Here is a 24572-nt window from a genome sequence, read left to right on the forward strand (position 1 = left end):
GTATATCACGTTATTCACTCTTACATGTCTAATTGCCTTTAAGTGTTTTGAAACAAGACTGGTATATCCTGTATCAACTGCACTTCCAAGTCGAGAGTATTTAATGTTTTTATCCCGATACTGCACATCAATCACAAAAACTAAATAGAAGTAAGCATACATAAACACTATTTTTGACAGCAGTTGTCATGTGAAAATGATATTTTTACACTGTTTATTTGATGTATCCTGTCTATTTGGGCATATATGCACAATACAAACTTATGTCTTTGTAAGTATCTATATGTCTATACCTGTTGCATACAGGTTTCCCTCTGTCTTTTTCTCCATGTATATGTGTACATACATATGTAATGTTATGATTTTTTTTTATGCATATATTTGCTGTTTGAAGTATTACTTTTCTTTCTGTATCCCTTGTGGACATAATCTGGTACATGTATCATTTATTAATAGTGACAGGGATACTTAATTGCCATAGCTAAATCCCGTATGATATTGCAGGGGGAGCTGCAAAAAAATGAAAAAAATAAATAAAAGTGTTATGTATAGTCAATGGGAGGGCAGGAGGGCACTATTATCTGATGTCGTCTGCCCCATGATTATTATAAAGTTGTATTCCCCGTATATAAAATTATGCCTGTTTTTGTATTTTGAAGACAAAAAGAGTGGTAAATGTGACCCTCTGCAGTGTTGAGTGGCAGGCCTCTGATAACTGCATAACTATAATGTGGGCATGTGACTTTGGGACCGTACACAAAACACCTGCTTTTATTGCACAGCTTTCATGTGACTTGATGTGAATAACAAGTCATGAAGAGTACACGTATTACACGATCTGATCCACATAGCTGGTGTGTGATGTCACAGTGTCCCTTTACTTGTAGCATGATTACTCATTTCATACTGATTATACTCCAAAATTAGTTAATGAGTTCATGTAATTCCCTCAATACATGGTACATGACTATCACAGAGCAATGAAGAAGTGCATGTGAGCTCATGGCTTGTGTTTGGAAGGAAAAAAAAAAAGTTTGATTACAGTGGAATATGATACGGCAGGTCCTGCACCAAAAGAGGAAGTGGAACATGAGTCATGGGGGAGAGAAAAACAACCTGAGATCGCCAGGCAGTTTAGGAGGAATTCAGCCTAATTGAACAACGCGGACACAGCCAAAAACATGTCGCTGGATTCATCACAATTAGTGCCATGAACTCCTTTCTCATGTCATATTTCAGTGAAATACACTCACTGCCATGTTTCCTCAGTCTGCATATTGCATGCACCAAGTTGATGCGATAAGGGCCTATCAAACATTGTTCCTGATCATGCAGCTTAAATGCTGTACGTTACACTCTTTGTGCCAACAAACATATAAAGCAGATCCATCGGACCTTAGAGAAATGTATGCAGAGGTGCTATATAGTAACATGAGACAATGCTGGCAAGGTATTAAATAGTAGGTATTTTCCTTTAGTATCACCTGTCCTTCAGGTGAAGAATAAAATATGATTCATTTTAGCTTTGAACATGTCGGATATCAAAAGCCCAATGCAATCACAATATATGGCTGGAGTAGAGCATTTTAATACAAACTGACCTTCCCAGAAAAATTGGACCAAGTACCTGGTAAATGTTATCATTCCAGTGATGTAGTGAATCAATTTATATGCTAGAAACAGGAGGCTATGTAAGAATACAAAGGCTGTTATTCTTGTCTTTTCTTTTTTGAGATAGTGGAATGACTGACATTGATTAAAGAAAAAAAGAACCAAATATGTGATAGTTTACATATACACCCTGGGGGATAATATATCTCATAATAGTATTTCATACCCAGAACATAAAGTTTATTTGTAAGCAAGTGTGGTAGTAAATTAGTCATCCTTCCCCATGCTGTGAGAGTGTCAATATTTATATCAAGTGCCCCAAGGTCCCCACTATGTGACATCATTGAAACTTTGTTTGATATGTTACCAGGACATCACTTTATCTTTACTTACAAGTCCAAGCTGAGCTTAAGATATAGGCTATTTCAACACACTGGGGGTTTGTTTTGCATTTGTTTTTACCCAGTCTAGATCTCATCCCCATGTCATAGTTTTCAGTCAAAGTAAATATCTACCTGCTATCGGGAAGAAGAATTCACTCAAAGCAAAACGTGTCAGATAGGAGGTATAACCAGATTGAACAGTATTTATCAATTTGGAATCTTCAGTACTATGTCAGAAATGCTAATCCATTGCCCATTTATAAAAAGCCAATGAGGTTGTATTGCATGAGAAAAGAAAATGTGGTGATTTTATGTAACTGTGCTGGGCCTTACACAGTTAAGGTATTATTTATTTATTTATTTATTCAACTATTTAACTATTTATTTATTTATTCATTTATTTATTTATCTATCTATCTATCTATCTATCTATCTATATCTATTTATTTATTTATTTATCTTTATTTATTTATTTATTTATGTATTTATTTTTTGTGGGGGTGGATGGGTAGAGTTTTTAAACATACAATTAACTATGAAAAATATACCTGGGAATATTTTGTGCTCATACACATGAGACTGTAACAGATGAGTGATATCACAATCAACTAATATCAACATATTTGTAGAGTTGCTCTTGTATAACAGTGGACTCATAGAAGGAGGAAGAATCCTGGGATTTGTTTTATAATGTATTCATTTAAGAGCTAACCTCTCATTTCAAGGGTGATGTCGTTGCTACCTTTGAGCCACAGGGAAAGAGGGAAGTGCTAGGGGACTTCCCATCTTATCCACATGTGCAGTTGGGTCATTTTTTCCATTAGTAAGCAATGATGTAACTAATGACATGACCCTCTTATCTTTGAATTGTTGAAAACAAGTCTTATCTCCGCACACACGAGGAAGTCTGTGATTTTAAAATGTGGAATCATGTCACCTTTGGACTGTACATTAAAATACTCTGGAAGATGTTATCTTGCATGATAATGTTTGTTAACGCATGAGTTAATATCTTTTCTTTACACTAATAAATCATTACAAAATGCTTATCTGCAGGGTTTTGATTTCGAGATAATGATGAGATAAATTGTTTACTCAATTGTCTGAAAGATATCCATAGGTCAAGTGGAAAGAAAGACAAAAAAAAAAAAAAACTGCTCAGATTGTGCATGTCACTTACATGCTTATATTGACTTACATAGCAACAATGAACACATTTCTATAAGATCCAGTTTCTTACTGGATCAGTTTGAAAATGTTTTTAGGTTGAATTCATGGAGTCAGATACAGTTTGATTATGAAATTCAAAATCATACACAATCAAGGCATGTGATTTGTCAGTAATGCTGTGGTATCCATTCAGATATTTAGAGATGTTATTTGATAAGGTATGTCTTTAACAGTGTTAAAAAATACACTGAACGTATGACACTAAATCAATCTTCATCAGTGTTGGTCATTATTGGTTCATGTATAACAAAATCCTCCTTGAATATGTTTCTCTTTCTACAAACATTAAAGAGAGCATTCTGCATCATGCTTATAATGATAATAATAAAGTCTTATTTACCCAGGGTAGTCTCTTCAGTGTTGCTACTGTTCTACCAGAGGGCCCTGATATCATTACACCCCCGCCAAACGAAGTTTGAAGGGGGTATATAGGAATCAGCGGACGGTCGGGCGGTCGGTCGGGCGGTCGGTCGGGCGGTCAGTCGGGCGGTTGGTCCGTTGCAAATCTTGCGTCGCGAACTACTTCCTCAGTTGTCAACCGATTCCCATAAAACTTGGCACAGATGTGTGCCTTGGGTTATAGATGTGCAAGACGTATTTTTTGACAGTACCCAAAAGTACGTTGCCATGGTAACGGCATATTATGGGCAAAAATGGGTAGAAATCTTGCGTCGCGAACTCCTCCCACAGTTTTTGATCAATTTTTATGAAATTAGGTACAGATGTTCATCTGAATATTTAATGTGCAAGACACATATTTCCGCAGTGGCAAAAAGTGCGTTGCCATGGTAACGGCATGTTATTGGTAAAATATAGGGCAAAATGCTTCATGGCAAAACTGCTTCATCAGTGTTCTTCCAATTCTCATGGAATTCATATTGAATGTTTGTCTTAGGATATAGGTCAGCATGACACATTTCTTGACAGTGACAAAAAGTATGTTGCCATGGTAACAGCTCACATATTATGAGCCAAAATGATGGAAAATTTTGTATTGCAAACTACTTCCTCAGTTTTTGCCCAATTTCCATGAAACTTGGTACAAATGTGTGCCTTTGGTTGTAGATGTGCAAGACGCATTTTCGACAGTACCCGAAAGTACGTTGCCATGGTAACGGCATATTAATGGCAGAAGATCAAGGAAAGATCTTGCGGATTTAACTACTTCCTCAGTTTTTTGACCAAAGCTTATGAAATGTTGTTTGACCAAAGCTTATGAAATGTTGTTTGGCGGGGGTATAACCAGTCGCTATAGCGACATTTCTAGTTATTACCTTAGCGTTGCCAGGTACCCATTTATACACCTGGGTCGAGAGGGACATAGTGCCCCCACACCTTTACCTTTAAACATATAAAGATTAAAAAATATATAATGTACTCAATATCTCTTTTTGCTCTAAATGACATTACAAGGGCCCAAAAATAATCTGTTACTCTTGTAAATTACAATATGTATGTAGACTTCATGCGTCAATGAACCTACCAATGGCAGTATCTGGTAAATGCATTGGAGTACCACTTCATGACTGTGATTCCATTAAAAAAGTTCTTTCTGAAGTGTTGGCAGTATTGCCTGGATATGGGTGGTTGAGAGTTGGTGTTATATCAGAAGTTGTGGATTTCAGACCAGTGTAAACCTCCAGAGTTTTTATAACAACTCTGGAGGTTAAAAAAAAGAGACTTGGAAATGTATCCTATTGCAACTTATTGACATTAGCTGCAAGATATAAAGAGCTGCTAGGTGAAGTATTTGATATACAGAGCATAATTAACCCACCAAAATAAATATGTTGCTTTGTAGATAAGTATATAAACCTGATGACTTGCATTTTAATGTGTCTATAGATACATAATTAGATTAGCATTCTCAAAAAGGGGTACAATTCAGTATACATCACTCTTGCTCCTTGCTTGTTTTGTTTTTTATTCCACTAACGTGGGGGAATTTTGCATTTTACTGCATATCATACATTGGAGAAAGAGTTAATAGAACTGATTAGATTTATCAAATTTGCACAAAATTTGAAAAAAAAATAGGCCTATTTGAGACAGAGATATAAACTTGAATTTTCTAGAACATATTGGTAATTTACCCTCTTGAAGATGAGTCCTGACTAACATACTTATGCAGGTGTCTATGGGAAATGTATGTTGAAGCAACATCAGCCTGTCCTCAACAGGTTAAGGATTAGTTATAAAAGTTAGTGAATCTTGAGGCTTGTGATAATTCTGCAGCTGAAATAAGCAGAAATGACAGAGAGGGTTTTTTGTTCTAAGTAATGAAATACTAGCAGTGGATTATAAAAGTTATGATGAAAAAATATTCAGCATCAAACAGAAAAAAAAAAATGGTGTCTTAGACGGGACTGGTGAAGCCACAGTGTCCAGCAAGCACCCGACCAGTTGAGGTTGTTTGGATCCTTCTGAAGTGCGAGGGGCATGATTGATAAAACCTAATACTACTGCCTAATATTTGATCTGAATTCAACTGAAGTTCTAGGTCTCACATGGCACTGGCTCCCCTCAATTCATCACCATAGGAACAGGGTATAGACAGGAGTGATACACCCCAGCTCCCGCCATCCCCCACTGGTGCCAAACCACACACCCGACTCCCGTCTCCTGTTAGCTGTCTATGGAGGAAGGATGCTTTTACCCCTGTCATCCTTGGCCCAGACTTGGTGTTTGTGCTTTTAATTGCTTTCTCTCTCCTTCTTTCTCTCTCTCTTTCTTTCACTCTCCTGTTTGTGCATGATCTTGTCATAGATTTTGTGTCCAATCCAAAAAGTAGAAGGGGGGTGGGGGAGACTCTCGCAAAGTTGAGAGGGTGCGGAAGGTCTTGTTTCACATTGACATAATTGCATCATTGAGGGTAGATCTGGGCCAGTGCCTACAGATTCCAACTTGGCTGAGCGTGAAGGATTTTGCACCATGTAAACATTGTAACATGGAACGAAAATCAACATACTTGTTGGCTATAAACCCAGTAATTTTCATGTTTTGATATTAGCACCCTTATGCTTTTACAGAGAGGATTTGGTTCTGTTGGCATTGCATGATTTTGAGAATGATTCAGCAATGTTGAATCAGTTGAGTATTTCTTTTTTTTTTTCCAGGATTCTCAGCAGATGACGTTAAAGGTGTTTGTATTTAATTTTTTAAAATAAATTTTCAATTTTGCATCAATACTCCACTTTCAATAGTAGTAAGTAGAATTTTACATACCAAGATATACCCCTGGTCATCATCAAAGCATTCTGTTCAAAGAATGGAAAGATGCTATATAGTAAACTAAAAAAAACTTGATTTTGATATAATGTGATTTCAATGAAAAATGACACAAGAATTAAGTTTGATGTTTTACATCTATTTTTCTTTTTCATTACAAGCACTACACTAATGTAGAACTATATCTCAGTCTAGGACCTGTATCTGATTTGAACCGTAAGTGAGAAAATTAAAAATGATGATAAGATGTCTTTTGTCTTTGATGAATTGTTTTGCTGTAGTTAGCATTTCTACTCAAGTACTTTATATCTACTGAAAGTTATACATTTGATATCCAATATGTCTATTTTTATTTTTGTTATTATTTTTTATTTATTCATGAATTTGATTATTTTGTTTTCTGTTGAACAAGTGTAGCTACTGCTGGTGAAAGGTGGGAGACTGCAAATGCATCAATTGACAAAAAAAAAAAAATATTGCACTACAGCTGGGCCATTTTCCTTGTGATTCTATGATATCCTTATTTTGTGTCCAGTAGAATTTAGCTTTAAAGTCTCAAAGCATAACAAGTGCTCTGCGTTGACCTGGCTTTAACATGTGTCTCTTGTAGAATCTTCCACTCAGTCTTTTCACAGACACCGATTATTGATAGTTTGGTGTGGAATAATCCATGCATGTTTATGTTCTACCAATTTATATGCCCTGCTATTTATTCATTAGTAGAGTTTGTGCAACATTGTTTGCCAGAATGATGTTAATCTGAGAACGTGCATCAATTTACAGTGATGCCCAAAGATCCTGGTCGGTTGACCGGTGCTCAGCAATGGTCACGTCGAGCTAGCTGTCAGTCACTCGTGGCCAGGAACACGTAGCCTGGTGCTGATTATTTATACTTTTCATCGTATTACCTGAGATGAAACCCAGAACAAAAGCTTGATACATCATAAACCACTTTCTTAGCCAAGCGAAACCTGAGATGCAACCTATAACAAAAGCAGATACATCAAGGTACTTTCATTGCCAAGCACAGTATTCTCTTTTCTTTATTTTTTTTAAATCAGAATTTGAGCATCAAATGTGCTGTTATTATGAAGCCATTACTCCTGTCAAAAAAGAGTCTTGGAATCATTGTTAGTCAACATGAGAAAAAATAAAATACCCACTCATGATTGACTATTGCTGAGCTGTTGCCATGGGAGCTGCATTTACTTCTCATTAATTCTGTAAGGAAACAGCACCCTAGTAGATATGCTGAGAAATAACATTACACTGACTCCCCAGTTAAAGAGAAAGAAAAAGGAAAGCAAAACAAACGTGATACCAATCAGGAATGGCATAGTAATGATGACCCATAAAACAGAGTTGTGTCTAAAGCCAGTGTTGGACACTGTAGTCGTCTTGCTGCCTACCCTAGAACCTGGGACACATGTAGCATATGTAGACTAAAATCAGGATCAAGTCAAGTCAAGTCAAGATCTTCTTCAAATAGCAGAGCTGTCAGTCTTAACCCTGTGTCTAGAAGAACCTCGTTGGTCCAGTGCAGTTACTATAAGGATTGCAGAATTAGAGGATGTAGTGGCCTGAAATAAAGGCAAACATAACATCTCATTTTAAATCTTAGTTGCCCGATTGGGCCACCAAAAGATAACCATTTTAGAAATTTGGTGGCCTGACATCAAGTTTTTTTTTGTGGCCCCGGGCCACCGGGCCGTCACTAATGTCAAGCCCTGTCATAGTCTTATTATGCATTTTCAATGTGTCAGAAGGTTGTTTTGAGTTGATAAAATAAATGGTCATTGTACAGTGTTTATTCATAACAATTTTGTAAACATTTCAATACATTCTCTCTTCATCTTTTATACTCCTTTTCATTCTCTTCCCTTCCCTCATCTTCCCTCAACCATCTGCCACCTCATCTTCTTCTAATCTCCAGGATCGCTCCGTTGGTCTGCATGACAGTCCAAACCCAGAGGGTTACGTGACCATGAGCAACAAGGTCGCATCAAAAATGGGTACGTTCAAATGTCTGCCAAACAATCATTCTTTAACAAGCTTTAATAATTTGATATATGTAGTAGTAGATTAAACCTCTTTTGTAGGTCAATGGGTAGTGGAAAGATGTGTGGATAAGTGGAAAGTAATGTTGTGTGCAGTGCCTGTAGATAAACCTAGTCAGTTATTCTATTACTTTTGCTTTCTCCGTTTCATAGGTCCACATGGTCATTTTGACTCTGACTTTGTCAATCAGCAGAAGAACTATGACCGACCATTCCGTGTGCCCATCCCAGTCAAGCAGGTCAGCAACGATGAAGACATCCAGAGGCTAGTCACAGGTGTGCAAGCATTCATTCTCCTTATGTTGGGACCAAACTTTATCCCATTCCCAACCAGCTTCTCATATTCCCATGGACTCTGTACAGGGTTCACCCCTGGTCACCCCACTCTGGTGTCAGAGGGACCGTGTGCATGATCCTTAAATCTTTGATAAAGGGGTACTTTTTACATGACAAAATCCAGCCGAAGAATTGTTTTTAAAGAAAGAGAACATATTTGACTTTTCACCCAGTGGTTTCTTTTCAAAGGGAATTCTTTTTCTTTCTTTCTCTTTGGACTCATTTTCATTTGGTTTCTTCTGAATTCTGGGATCCCATTTTGAATAAACAAAAAAATCCTGTCTTAAGGTATTGTATAAAGACAGCTTGCCTAAGATGAGGTTGGGTGTCTGTCTTGAGTTTTGGGTTGGAATGAGAGCTCACCTGAGAAAGCGGGTGCATTGCAAACAGTGTTCTGGATTTTTGGGAATCTCCAAGGCAGAAAAAGCCTGTGGAAAGCTCTTGAAAGGGGAGTTCAGAAATTATGGCAGTCCTGAAATCGGAGGATGCTCTCAAAGAGAGAGAACAAGCATATATGCATTATACCCTGGATAATATTGATTTGAGAGGGGGGGGGTGGGGGAGGTGGATTCACCATGCTCCTGAAAGCTCAGGGTGAAGTGGATTTTGCCACACTCTAAGGAAACTCTGCTTTGTCACATCATGCCCTCAATCCTATGCAGCACTACATGAAATCATTTGGTTATCCATCCATTGTTTGTGTTTCGATTCTGTTGTAAGTGCCACATGGTATTGTAGTGATATGCCCATACAGTTTGGGGATGATACCAGATGTGCATGTATGTTCCAGGGTGTTGATGAGCTGAGATTTAAGATGACCTAAGTAGAGGTCAGAGGTCTATGAACTGTAGGGTCAAATGTCTATAGAATCTTAACCCACTGAGGACGAGTCCCAAGTATACTCGGGCAAGCATCTATGGGAAATGCATGTTGCAGCAAAATCAAACCATCCTCAATGGGTTAATGAAAGATTAGGGTATCGTGATATCTCATGTGGTTGTCTGGATGATGTGTATTGTGTCTGGCTCACCCTTACAATTACCTGGTATGGCTGGATTGCTCATATATTTCTTATCCACATTTTTGTCCAAGTAAAGCTCTTAAGTCAAGTGTCATTGAAGTGTCCACTGCACAGTACTGTTATGATTCTTAACCCGTTGAGGACAAGTCCCAAGTATACTAGGGCAGGTGTCTATTGGAAATGGGTGTTGTAGCAAAATTAGTCCATCCTCAACGGGTTTAGATTTGATACATGTTTCTTTTCAAGGGAACTCCACTAGGTTTGGTTTCACTCACTGAAGAAACATCTTCAAGACATTGATTTCTCCATCATAATGCCCTGGTCATTTTAGTTGCAATCTCAATATGCAATGCCTTTTGAACACATGACTTTTGTAGGTTTAAGCTTTCAGCTTATATGAAATATGTAAAAACAGGGAGGTGTGAGGTGAGATTCTCACCTCCCTGGTAAAAACCAGAAACTGATAACCGAAAGTTTGGAAGATGTTTCAGCACAATGAGGCATATTTGAAAACTTTATGGAGGTGTAGATTTTTTTCTTCAGATGCCTTTCTCTACAAGTGTTTTGAGACAAATAAAGTACTGTAAAATAGGAAACATTTGCGTTACGAAACTTTCGCAAGTTGCCACTTGCATTCAGAGCATTGTGTAGACAATCACCTTTGCATGCATTTCATTTTTGTGAGTCTTAGCTCCTTGCAAAATTCACATAAGTTTCATGCAGGTGAAAATTTCTGGTTTTACAGTATTTTCTCAATTTTGTGAAGCTGTATTGCTGAGAAGATAATGCTGGTTATACAGCTGACATTGCCTGGGGGGAAAAAAAAAGAAAAAAAAGAAGAAGAAGAAAACTTGGCCATGCTATCTGTATTGTAAGCATACTCCCAAGACATCCAAGTAATAAAAAAATAGTGGCATGACACCAAATTGTGATCTAAGATCTCTCCAGAATATTCTTGGACAGAGTGATGCTTTTGTTAGTTCAACATAATGTGATGATCAAGGAAGTGGGAAACAACGAGCTGATAAATGTACATATCACATGTCATGTAAAAAAGATACTGTTTCATGAGGGAATATCTAATACAGGTCAAGGATGGCAAGGAAAATGTGCCTATTTACAGTATTCTAAGATCAAAATGTTTGTATGTAAATTGTAATATGAGAAAGTATGCCTTTCTCAGGGCTGTACACTAACCCATTTTTTCTACTCTTTGGTCTGACCTGTCTGTCGGACCAGTAGGTATCCAGTTTTTTCCTTTTTTATACTGTTCCATTCCCCCAAAAGTTACTGGTCTGACAGTGATTTTTATTGGTCAGGGACCGTCGGACCAGTGCCAGTGTGCAGTGTTGCCTTACTAGTGTACACTTTTTGTATCTTCGTAACTATGTTGCCTTGTACTATATCAAATTGAACATATCAAGATAATAAGCTTACATCTCGTCTTACGATGCCTGATTATGATGTAATGTACTTTTTCTTTCTGAATCGTTTCCCCAGGGGATGCTGATGATATCTACAACTACTATGACAGCTGGCAGAGTTCCGAGAGTACCAGCATGGTGCGCGACAACGATGAGGATGACGATGACGATGACAGTCAGGTCAGTGAACTATTCACACATCCATTACAGAGACTTTAGCCAGTGCAATTTTATTGTGAAAGAGACAAGGTCTGAAAGGAAACTAGCCATTCAATAGGATACTGTAAGCTTTGTCATCAAACCCTGTCAAATTGTATGGACACTAAATGCACAAACATGCTTTTGAATGTCCGATTTGTTTTGCTGCTGAAAGCACAAGATAGCTGACACAGCTGTGAAGTCATTTTACCCATAGTAGATGGATTCAAGACTGTCATGTTGTCATATTCAGACCATGTTATGGACCAAAGATCACTGCTTAAAAATTATTTATTTGCATTGGACCTGCACCGTTCACTGCATGCTTCTCTCCGTTAGCATGCACTGATGCATGAGCACTGAAGGGAAAGTTTTATTCTTCCAGCACTGCAAGGAAGGCAAATTTTGTTGTTTCTGAACTAAATCCCATCAGATGGAATCTCAAAGTTGCTTTTAGAACATTTGAAACCAAAATATGTAGTTACTTTTGAGTACGTCTGTAAATTTTTATTAGTGCAGGTTGTATTCATCAGTTTCCATAGCAATGGGTAACATCAAACTGTTCCTGAAATTGCTAGCTGAATTTGATCTGTTATTCATGTTATTCTCTGTCGGAGGGGGTGGGGGATAAGATTTGTATTCTCGCACATACTGTGGTGTTGCATTAATCCACATTTGCAATTGAGCTTGACCCATTTGTTCTTTCAAGGACTAATCTCAGATTTGTTTGTTTGTTTAATTTTTGCCTGTAATGCTTGTTGGCAAGTGCCCTCATATGAGTGGTTTGTTTTGTCAATGTTTACCATGTAATTCTTTGTTTTAGGGGCAGTTTTTAAGGTGTGGAAAAAGCATCAAGTATGAATTAGTCTCCGTACCCCATCAATAATACATTGTATTTCTTTGCTACAAGTCCTCTGTTCTCTAGCCATTGAGAAATATTAAACTGTCAAGCCTAGGGTATGATGAAATTGCTTGATAAATTTTGTACTTTACACATCTGGCTGCATCCATTGTTTGACCATCAACAGTTAGTGTTAAGCCTGTCACACACTACACAACCATGAAACCAGGTGATGCGACCTGACTTTAGGACATGCAACCTGTCCCGTAGCAACCATAACAATGGTACCAGACTGCAAGGCGCGCTGTGCCCGGCCAGGCATGGATAGGATGCCGCCCCGGATGCCGCTGTGCACATGCTAGCTAGCATGCATGCACATCTTCATCTTTCTGTTTTTAAATCTAAAATGCACAGCGTCAATCAAATACTTAATCATGATTGGTTGAAAGTTGTGATGAGGCTCACGACCACTTGAAAAAAGTAAACATGCCAAAACTTCCGATCAGGTCTTGGGACCTAGTCCTACGATCTGACACTTTGGTGTTTGGTGACGCCAAACTGACAGTCGGAAGGTCACATGACCTCAGGTCGTGTAGTTTGCGGCAGGCTTTAGAACCCTATTTGGCAATAAAATATAATAGCCTTGAGTGTGGGATACCATTGTGTAGGATGCCTGTTCTTCTTTTATTTTCCTTTTCTTTTTTTTCTTTTTTTTACTCCTGCCAAGTAAGTGACAGTTTTGCAAGTATACCCTCAATTCTTGTACAGACTACCCTTCATTGCGTATCCAGAAGGCAGATCAGTCTACATATGTCAACATTATAGGACTTGTAGAATCATTACAATGATATCTGTTCTTTTTCAATATCCCTATATTTGCTTCGCCTTTGCACAGAAACCCCCTCCACCTACGAAGGTAAAGTGTCAAATAATATTTATTGACGCATACACAACAAACCCCTCTCTACTGTTGCCTACTGTTAATGAATTCTGCTCTGCTAATATATCTACTGTACGAGCTGAAATTTTCGCGGTGGTTTTATTTTCGCGAATTTCGCGAATCGCCTTTGAACCGCGAAAATAACAACACGCGAAAATAACAACGCGCAAATAGTTACGTTCAGTTACGTTCGCAACCGCGAAATTAACAACACGCGCAAATGTCCTCCAAGTAGCAATTCGCGAAAATATCTGTACGCGAAAATTTCAGCTCGTACAGTATCCATGTCTATATTATATACTCATCTATCTTTCCTATAAAACACCATTCAAAATGTCTATCCGCCCATATCCAACCTTAATATTCTGACTAATGTGTGAATGAACAACAATACAAGAATGATACAGATTAAGTAGGAACAAAAGAAAAACTTCACAACATTTGACACTCTTATTCATTCCCTAGTTCATTGATTTATCATAATGTTTGACATACATATACCTGCAAAACAAATTCAGTGCAATGTTAAACATCTGTGGAAAATACCGTTGTTCCATAACCGTGCTTATTTGTGTCATCAAAACTTAATGTTTCTCTTCATCAGCTATCATCTTCATCATTATGCTAACTCTACTTCATGTGTCATGTTTGATACCAAACCATTGAGAGCTAATGCCATTTCTCTCTTTGTGAAATTAACTTGTTGCTCATCGTAAAATGAAATTCCAGACTGACAGATTATATAAAGTATTTTGTAGACATCAGATATAAGCTATAATGGCAGCACTAGTATTCTACTACAGCTGTAACATTTCAGACTCTGTTCCCCTCCTAGAAATGTTTTGGAAAAAGTTGTAGTGCATGCTTGGTCATTTACTCAAGTGACATACATCGTACATTATTGATATTCCCCATAGTATGATTTTTTGTTGTTGTTGTTGTTTCTGTCAATGCATGGTTTAGTATTGGTTGAGGTGAGCATCCAGCTTTTAACATTCAGTGAGATACTTAGAAACCACTTTATGAAATATTAAAGAGCATACCATTTGAACCGGAACAGTTTATTTGAGGAAGATCGGTTTTGGTTGAGATTTCCAAAAACAAAGTAAAGCAAAGTGATCCTAATGAAAAGTGGGTCCCACTTTTATTAGTATCAATTTGTTTGGTTGTCTTGGCCATTTCACAGCCAATTTTCATCAAATAAACTTTGAATTCCTCTTAAAATCGCATGCTCTATCATATTTCATAAGACGTCTCTTACTATCATCCAGAATAATTCTTTCAGGAGAATTCATTTAGAATAAGGAGACATTCAGAATAAGGAACATCACCCCACCCATGATGAAATACTATTGATATCAATTGGATAATAAGTAATTGTTACAGAAAGCTACCAGCATCAAACCAGACAGATGTGGTTTCTCTGACTCAATGGGTTAATTTTGTCAAATCCTCTCATCGTTCACGAATAGGAGACAAGGAAACATTGGTTGGTGTTATTGTAGCATGATTCAGAGCATGTATTGTACTTTACATTTGTGCCAAAAGTCTCTGTTTGAGTGAGACATTTATGCAAACAAGGAAAGAAAATTAAAAAAGGCATAATATTATCAACAGAATACAGAAAAGAATTATTAATAGAATGCCTCTCGCCCTCCATCATCATATTTCATTTCTCGATACATAGAGCCTTCATTGATTGTATGCTATATCATGACATGATTTTTGTGTAATTCATTCCTATTTTTATTTTCCTCGCTTCTGGTGATTTTTTTTTTTTTTATTTCTACCAAAGTATTTAATACATGTGTCATGTGCATTTTCCTTTGAGCTGACTTCATTTTGATAAATCTTGTCAGAATGCAAGTCCTGGGTAGATAATGCTGTCAGTAGGTCTTTTCCATTTACTAGAAATAAACAAGAACTACTTTTGCCGTAACTTTGTGTTTTTGCTACTGACTGGCACAGAAAGAGCTAAATCCAAGAGGATGAAGGTGACTTGAATGGTCTCATTCACAGCTAGGCCCACATGTATTTAAATATCAGGGTCTGTGGAGCGTGTGTGTGTGTGATGATACTATCGAATCAAATATCTTATGGTTGAAAGATGAACACTGGTAGTTCAAAATCAAATCAGATATCTTAAAATGGTTTTGAGGCAAACACCAGTGTAGTTTAAAATTAAATCAGATCTCTTATGGTTGAAAGATGAACACTTGTAGTTCAAAATCAAGTCATATATAATAGTTGAAAGGTGAACACCAGTAGTTTAAAATCAAGTCATATATAATAGTTGAAAGGTGAACACCAGTAGTTTAAAATCAAATCAGATACTTTATGGTTGAAAGGTGACCACTGATAGTTGTTGAAAATCAAATCAGGTATCTTGTGGTTGAAAGGTGAACACCAGTAGTTCAAAAGGAAATGAGATATCTTATGGTTGAAAGGTGAACACTGGTAGTTCAATATAAGATATAAACATCAGGGCTTTTCCAACAAGATCTTCATCATGTGTATCCTAAAACATGTTTTTGGGTATAGTCATGAGTTGTCTGAGGCTGAACATGTCATCAAGACATCTGTAACCAAATTATTGTTAATGTGCTTTCTGTGGGGTGCCACTATGCTCTGTTTTAATGTTTCAGCTGTGCTTGTCGGAAGAAAACACTTTTCCTGTGAAAAAAAAAAAATCCAGGAATTTGATCACAAATCATTGCTGATATCGAAGCAGTATTGCTCTGAGTTGAAGTTGAGTCAAGTTATTGATGACTCAGATATTGGATCCTTCAGTGTTGGATTCATGAATGTAATGCAATACTTCCCAAAGAAATTCATGAGTACATCTTTTATTCTGAGCTTGTGATAGTTTCTGTTGATAGCAACAAGATCAACAAAAAGTACATAGTGTGCTTTCAGTTGCATGATTGTGCCAAACGAGAGTATGGTTTCATCAAAATATAAGATAGTGGCCAATCACATGCCTTTGGTAGTCTACAGGCATATTTGTAGGGAAAAGTAAAGGCAATATTGTATGTGAGTGCTGCTACCAGTCTTGCTCTGTTTGTTGTTTGTTTTTTTGTTCATCCTTTCATTCTCTGCAATTTTGGGTTGTGGACAAGGGCCATGGGTCTGGAGGGTCTTTAACCCTGTAGCCCTGGAACGACCTGTTGCTGTCCCTCTTTAAAAGTCACTGAACCACCTGCGGATCACCAGTGGGTGTGTGTGTGTGTGTGTGTTTGTGTGTCTGCAGGGAATAATTTTCCTGGTGTTGCATTGCAATTTGCTCTGCATTTTTATACCATTGCTACCAACTACCCGTTATCTTTTGTGCAGCAGTTTTCATCTGAGGGTACAGGATTCCATTTCAAATATTATTCATTAGCTGGAATTGCTAAGAGTCAAATTCAAGTTGGAAAATTATTCCCTGGTGTATGTGTGTGCGTGTAGTGTTTATGTGTTATGTGTTGTGTATTTGATTTGACAGTTGTGTTTCTCAGACTGATACATGCCTTCCCTGTTTTCCTCTACCATGCAATTTAACCCGTTGAGGATGAGTCCCGAGTATACCCAGGCAAGCTTCTGTGGGAAATGCATGTTGTAGCATAATCAAACCGTCCTCAACGGGTTAATAGTCTACATATCTGTATGTGTACATTATAAATTTGTGTAAAAACTTGGAAAATGGTATAAAATTTACAGCTTCATTTTGTGAATACGGGCTAGATGTGCACAAAAGCCTCGCAGTGCTACAGGGGTGAATGTCTTGATCTTGAGTTCTCTTTCAACTGGAGCTGTTTTGTACACAATCAATCTTTGAATATATGGGCAAAAGAAAAGGGAGAATCATTGATGTGGTAGGGAATGAAATTTGCATTCATAGGCTTACAACTGTTCATTCGTGCATTTTTTCCATTATTTTTTTTTTTGTGTGTGTGTGTCAGAAAGCAATCTTATTAGCCTTGTGTGTCTAACTTAAATTTAAATGACAGTGATTCAAAACATGAGTTGTACTGTACCTAATCTTGTTATTCTGATTCCTTTGGCAAGGTACATATTAGCTAGGAGGTATCAGCTATCTAACTAATGCTTCCTTTATGTCACAGTTTAGTGAGATGATTGAAAGTATAACTTCTGGGTATTTTTTTTTTCCACATTTAACGTTGATTATGAAGTTGACGATGATAATTTCCGGTGCTGAATTCTGTGTTTCTAGGATACCAGCAAGAAAATTCAAGAGGAGGTAAACATTCTTTCTTCTGAATAGATGTGGCACACAAAAGTGATCCTCACCCGTCAGTGCAGAACAACTACCACATGTAGCTGTCAAATTGTGTCTAACTGTTCCTGATTTGCTGTGTGTGTGTTTAACATTTCATGTTTTACTGTATAGAGTGGTCAACAAGCACCTTCATCGTGAAAATACCCCCAGTCATTGTTCCTGGCTGCTGTATCAGTTATTGTATGCAACTTTGCATTAATTCTAAAACTACTAGTAAGAGTGCAAAGGGGTCCTGTATAATTGTGTTACCAGTGACATATAGGTGCCTTCATTTGTATATACAATGTGTGGATAAATGTTGTCGTGGTTTCTGCCGTTTCTGTGCAGGTTAGAGGAATGCGGTTTGATGTGAGATTTGTTTGCATGTTCAAGAAAGTGCAGAAAGTTGTCCACTTCACATTGCACTTGTTTGAAAACAATTCAAGAAAAAAAAAATCCTGTATGATCAAGTTCTGCAATGTCTTCTTCCTTTTTGCCTTGAAAATGAGGATGATTGGCTACAGTGTGTTAGGATTCAGTAGATGACAGGTTCAAATCTCATGGTTACCTTTTTCTGACATGCTTGTTAAAATTAGAGATCAGCGGGTGGAATCTTACAAATTTGATTTGTAGAGGGAGTCAAATTGAAGAAAAACTCACACCTCAATTTTTACCCCTCAGGCTCTGCTTTAAATTTGAAAATTTGAAATTTGAAAAGTAATGATAATCTCTTGCTGTCACTTCAAAGTTTCCTGTATGTGTCAAATGTCAAATTTCATCTCAAGGTGTCAATTTGCTGTAACAATGTCTTACCACATATCAGTGCTTCAGCTTCTTATGTCAACATCTCAAAGTTACCTCAGCATGTAAAATCACATTGATATATGCAGAAACCTCACCTTTTTGGAGCTTCAGTGCCATGTGTAGATGTGCTTTTAAGTGGATAATCAAGATTCACTTTGTCAGGAAATTCATGTAGCTTGCTGCCTGCATTCGGTTGCTTCAAGGCAAGGCATTGTGATTTATACAAGCGGACATCTACAGATCAAATTCATTGAGTGTTTGGTGGACATGCAGAGTGAGCTTCTGCTTTAGAAGTTTCTTAGAAAAAGATGCTTGTTTCTAAAAGGAATATTTCTTTAAAAAAAGTTAAACATTACACCAATGCCCAGTGTCTTTTTGTTTTTTGATACAGTTATGAAATTATTTGTCTGTAAACATTTTTTGTTGTGATTTTGTGGCTCTGGGTTTAGAAAAGGAAGTCAGACATGCAGGACTTACAGAATTCATTTGAAAATCTGGTGCCATATCACACAATCATGCCCAAGATAAATGATAAATATAAGCACAAATCATATTTCTTCATCCATCTCCATTTACATAATCAAAACATAAGATTTGTATATTACTGTTGTCAGAATAAACAGTTATGGAATACCTAGTTTGGAATTTGTAATAATACATCTGTTTAGATCTGATCAAAACCTGAAAGTGTAAGGGCATTCATTTCATTTCATTTCTCTTTATTTTGACACAGTACTGGGCTCAGCCAGATGGCTGTTTTTCCTCCACTCCATGAATAAAAAAAAATTCCACATAAGTGTTTGAGATATAAATGTCATACGATGCTAAATTTGATACACGGCCGTTGCAAGGTAAACATGTCATTCACTCTTCGATGAATGTTCATGGTACAGTATGAAGCAACCTTCTCATATTAAGGCGAGAAAGGCATTTGGTAGTGGGTAATTAATTTGCATGAAATAGTACGCCACTTGCATTGCACATGAAGCATACTTTGAGCTGTTGTTCACTTTTTTTCTGCAAAGTCAAAATGTTTATTGATATTAATTGTTCTTTTGTGTTTTAACATGTTGGTTTTTTTTTCTTGATTTTAACTATGGGGAGACTAAATTCATTGTTATATGTAGTGTTTTTCAGTGTAGCTGTTTGTTGGCTTTTTAATGTAATTCAATCATATTGCTGTTGTAACACATTTAAACTAATTCTAACTAACATTTTATGTAAGTGTTGATATGATTTTAATCACTATTAATGCATGAATTGCCTTTGTATTGCATGTGTATGGCAGAATATCTAATTTCCTGAATGAATATTAATAAGATAGAAAATAAAACTAAAACAAAGTTGAGGAAGAGCGAGTCGCTCGAAAATTTGTGTGCAGAAATAAATTGTTGGTGAATACAGCATGAACTTTGTTCCAGTTTTGTTTTTTATCTTATTATCTTGCCAACACATGGACAACCAACTCACTATATACATATATATTGCTCAAAGTTTTCACTATATATATATATATATATATATATATATATATATATATATATATATATATATATACTTTTTGGCAAGTCATGATTGCATGGGATAGGATATGGCCACTAATTCTTTATGTGGAATATGTAACCCTGGTAAACTAAAGTGCATTTACATGTGATGTGAAAAATTGTCTCTCACACCTTGATTTGCCAGTTTTATGTTTGCAAACTGAATGGTGTACACAGTACATGTATGTTACACTTGAAAGATCAAACATATGATTGGGCAGATATACCTTGTTCTGAGATATTTGAGTGATGCATGTTGTTTGTGTTTCTGTGTTTGGTAGCAAGAAGTAAAATTTCTTTCAGGCAACTCTTGTGTACTTACTGGTTCTATGAATAGCTTACATGTGCCTTTCCTAAGATAGCAACAACTGCTGAATAGCATGTCTCTTTCTAAAAACAGATTTTAGGTTGCTTGCATCAGGTACTGGTAAGTAGAAGTCAATTATCATAAAACCACTCCCTATAAGTTCAGCTCAATGCTCTTAAAATGACTGACATTTTACATTGTCACGTTGGTACTAAACAGAGAAGCATAAGCTGAGTTTTCTATCAGTTAAGTGGGCACTTTTATTAACACTCATCCATGCTTCTGCTTATGCTGTCACGATTCTGTTATATGTCATCCACCATTAGGACTATGAGACTCTTGATAGTGACCAGCCATCTGCCCAAGTTCACGATGTCCCTCCAACGATACCAGTGAGCAGTAAACCAGCGCTCCCGTCTCCTGACCCGCCAGCCATCAGCAGACGACCAGACCAGCCGCCCAGCACGGACGGTAGCAATTCTTTCACTAGTTGCATCTCTGTGATCATAATTAATGTATCCCTGCTTGTATATCAATAAGAGTATTTGTATATCTATAGGTGTTATTATTGTTTGCTGTTTATCATTATAGTTATCATCATCATTATCACTATAATTGATTGATTTGATTTGAATTTCCACTTCGTGTTCACAGGAACCAAAAACAAACATAATTGAACTACAGTGATTATACAATAACATTTTGTCTTGTAGATAATAAAAATAATCGTAACACATATTCTAAGAACATTACATTTGCAACAAATGGTAAATAAGTAGTAGTCATAAGAACCAAAGTGGGGTAGCCTAAGCTCAAAGCAAAGCTTATATTACTTAGGCCCCCGAAAAAATGAATCACATCATGATGAAGCCATGAATTGAACACATAACAACAATAGAATGATATATACCAGAATGGTAAAAATTTAGATTCATTTATTGTCTATTTAGGAAATTCTTTTTGTTGGCATATAGGCATACACATAGGAATATCTACATACATACATATATTCATGTACATATACACATATGAATAGAGAACTACAACTAAAACTGAAACTGAAGCTCCACATGATCACAGAAAGATGGGATGAGAAGATACAAGAACAGAAAGAATAGATGAGGGGGGAAAGAAGAGATGGCGAGAGGTGGGAACATCAAGCAGGATTGATAATTTCAAACAGAATATCTTTGTCATAATTTATTCCTAAGTTATCTCTTGAAATTAAGAGTAGATATTTCTTATAAACTTGTGTCTAATGAATTCTACTTTATGATCATATATTAAAGTAATAGCAGAGGTAGTGGCTATAGAATAATTGTAAGCATCATTATCATTATCATCAGTATAAGTATTATTTTTACGATGAGATGATTATCATTGCCAATACATTTTTCTGATTTTGATTCAAAGCATGAAAGTTTGTATATATGTCATGTTGGCTTTAGAAAAAAATCCCCAAACAAATGCAGAAATAGAAATCAAATCAACTTATATTGTCATTCTATATTTTGTGATAAAGACAACTTGCAGTCTTTTATCATTATTATCATAACTGTCATTAATGACTATTTGATATTTCCCTATATGATCTTTTGCCCGTGAAGAAGATGTGGCTATCGTTAGGGCAAAAGGTCAATCTGATTTCCATGAGTGACAATCGAGTCAAAATTCTTAGAATGATGTTGTCGTTGAATTGAATTGAATTGAATTTATGAGGTTTATTGTTACTGAAATTGGCAGCCCAGAAGCTGAAGTACATTAAGTTTACAAATATAGATAAAAATCACAGTGCTTCACAAATAATAAGGTGTTTACCATAAAAACATTCAGAAATTATACATAAAATCATACATACATCAATCTAAATCAACAAAAAAGATACATATACAACAACAGAAAAAAACTACTCAATATTAACACTTTATCCTTACAACACTGCTTTATAAATTAGAAAAAAAACACCTTAATCTGAGTAACAAAAAAAAAAATGTAAGGGTGTGGAAAAGGAGGAGACATTATTGCACAACAAATATAAAACTTTTTTACTGACCATCCAGTTAAAATAACCGAAATATTGAAAAAATTCAATGAAATCATTGAACACCAAAAATACCTAAAATAATAACGTATTTCATAAAATATTGCATTTTCATTTTACTGTTTTATCACAGTTCGCAAGGCAAAAAGTGGGTCACCCAAGGAGCAGGAAGACAAGCTGCGCAGCCTGATCGACCTGCAGAACCAAGTGAAGGAGGGTCAGCTGACCATTGACAAGGCCATCATCCTTTTCAAGGAGTGGGAACAGACCCACGGCAAATCACCGCGTGTAAGTACAGCAAGATACCAGCCATTCACACCAGAGGTTCAGACTCGCTTTGCCAAACTGCCCTCACTCTATCTCTGATGATTTGTTGAAAAGATCTGCTCAAAGAGTTTTGGACTTTATTTTTGGCATTGAGATATGGAGCTCTGGTATCTTTTTCCTTTTTAATTGCGTCCTTCTTTTTATGTACTGTAAACATGAAATATTTTGCTGTGTGGAAAATTTCTTGATTTTTTTTCTTTTGTGCTCCACTATGCTAATGCAAAACCAATTACACACAGCTGTGTTATAGGACAGAGGTAACTGAAAATGAAGAGAATATTCTATCTAAAAAAAAAAAAAAAGTTGAAAATTCTGTACAATTGGCCAAGCACAAAAGTTAGGCACATGGAAATGTCCTTTTTTGTAGGAATATGAAATCTCTGGAGACTTATTTACAAAAAGGGGGACTTTTTACCTCACCCTCTCCCCCCCCCCCCAAAAAAAAAAGACTCATAAAGGTTATGACAGCAAAACATTCATTTAAGTAAAAGACATGAACCCATATTTTTGTATTGTTTATGTATGTATGTAATGAAGATGTGTGTAAGTGAATGGAAGACTATCAGAAGTATACATGGTGACAACTATTATCAATATGTCACAAAAATATGATTTTTGAAACTCCTATAGCTTCCTAATCATATCTTTTTTTCTTTTTTTTTTTGCATTCATTCATTCATTCATTCATTCATTCATTCATTCATTCATTCATTCATTCATTCATTCATTCATTCATCTTTACTGGTCTATGATGGGACATAGACCATTAATGTGTCAGTGGATTAATTGCAGCTGTAATATATACTAAATTCAGAGAATGATCTCTTTTTCTGCAATCTTTTCTCTTGTTTGTTCATTTTCCATCTGTGAAGATGGCTGGATAGCCCATATTCAGCTATGTTAAGCTGGTCTTCCATGGGGTCCAGTTGGATGTGAGGTGGGACCACTTCACCGCATTAAACACCCTGCTCTTTGCGATATATCTTGTTAGCAAGAAACATGATATGACATCTAATTGTTAGCACCGTTTGTCTTGTGTCCTCACAGCAAACACCATCTACCGGGGGACCGCGCAACTTACCGAAGATTTTTAGAAAACTTAATACAAGAGGTGAGTACATGCCCCATTTCCTGTGTGATAATAACCAGATAGTCTACTGTATATGCCATGTATCTCGTGGGTATATTGGTTTGTTTGGTTTTTTTTAACTAATTTAGTGAGTCTGGTGCAAATTATAAAACATGCAAAAATCTTAAATCTGACCCTGGCTTGAATGCGATGTTCATGCATTCATTTCTTTGTGCATTACTGTACTCATGATTGCAAACTTACCCGCTCGCAAAATTGTAGGAAAGTCCCAGTTAGCAAAAAGTCAGACTCACTAGATATATGCCATATACAGTAGTCTGCTTGACTGCTCTTATTTCTAGTGCAGTGCAAGCCTTTGTTCAATATCTGTTGGGAGTCTAAAATGGCCATATTCGTATTGTTTCTCAAAAGTAATGTACTAGCAGTTCTATCTAAAGGGACGTTTGTTGCTCTCACTCTGTTCTTCCAGTATATATCGTATCGTACTCTGATTTACTATTTTGAATACATACTAAAGAGTTATTTAAGGTGCCATGGTAAAATAGAAACTTTGTGTGTTTGTTTGTGTGTGTGTGTTGTCTGGTGTCCATTCCTGCACTTCTGAACCTGTTTTAACCAAGGCCCACTTCGAGTGCAACTAACTACTGTTCCCTGGATACAAATGGGAAAATAAATATCAGGTGTCTGTTATATCACATTCATAAGCAAACAGACCAAACAAACTAATGAACGAAAGAGTTCAAGGAATCAATGACATTCTCAAATAGTGACCTCAGTGGAAAAGATGACACTGATTAAGCATGTACCTGGTTGGATAGAAATAAGACAGGTTTCATTTGGAAAATAAATTTTGGCCATGAAAATTGTTTTAGTTCCTTTGCTTGCTGTGCTGAAATGTCGGCATTTGAAATGGCAAATCAAATGCATATCGC

The 24572-nt window shown here is 36.5% G+C and overlaps 1 protein-coding gene across 1 annotated transcript in view; it reads left to right on the plus strand.

Moving 5' to 3' along the window:
- LOC140228816 (uncharacterized) overlaps positions 1 to 24572 on the plus strand; it is a 136078-nt gene that overhangs the window by 68043 nt on the left and 43463 nt on the right. Inside the window, exons 14-20 of the mRNA XM_072309089.1 lie at positions 8386 to 8464; positions 8663 to 8785; positions 11367 to 11470; positions 13225 to 13245; positions 20509 to 20653; positions 22357 to 22511; positions 23598 to 23661. Of these exons, the coding sequence (XP_072165190.1) occupies positions 8386 to 8464; positions 8663 to 8785; positions 11367 to 11470; positions 13225 to 13245; positions 20509 to 20653; positions 22357 to 22511; positions 23598 to 23661 (691 nt within the window). The remainder of the gene's footprint in view (positions 1 to 8385; positions 8465 to 8662; positions 8786 to 11366; positions 11471 to 13224; positions 13246 to 20508; positions 20654 to 22356; positions 22512 to 23597; positions 23662 to 24572) is intronic.

This window comes from Diadema setosum, chromosome 5 (genome assembly GCF_964275005.1).
Source record: "Diadema setosum chromosome 5, eeDiaSeto1, whole genome shotgun sequence".
Taxonomy (NCBI): Eukaryota; Metazoa; Echinodermata; class Echinoidea; order Diadematoida; family Diadematidae; genus Diadema; species Diadema setosum.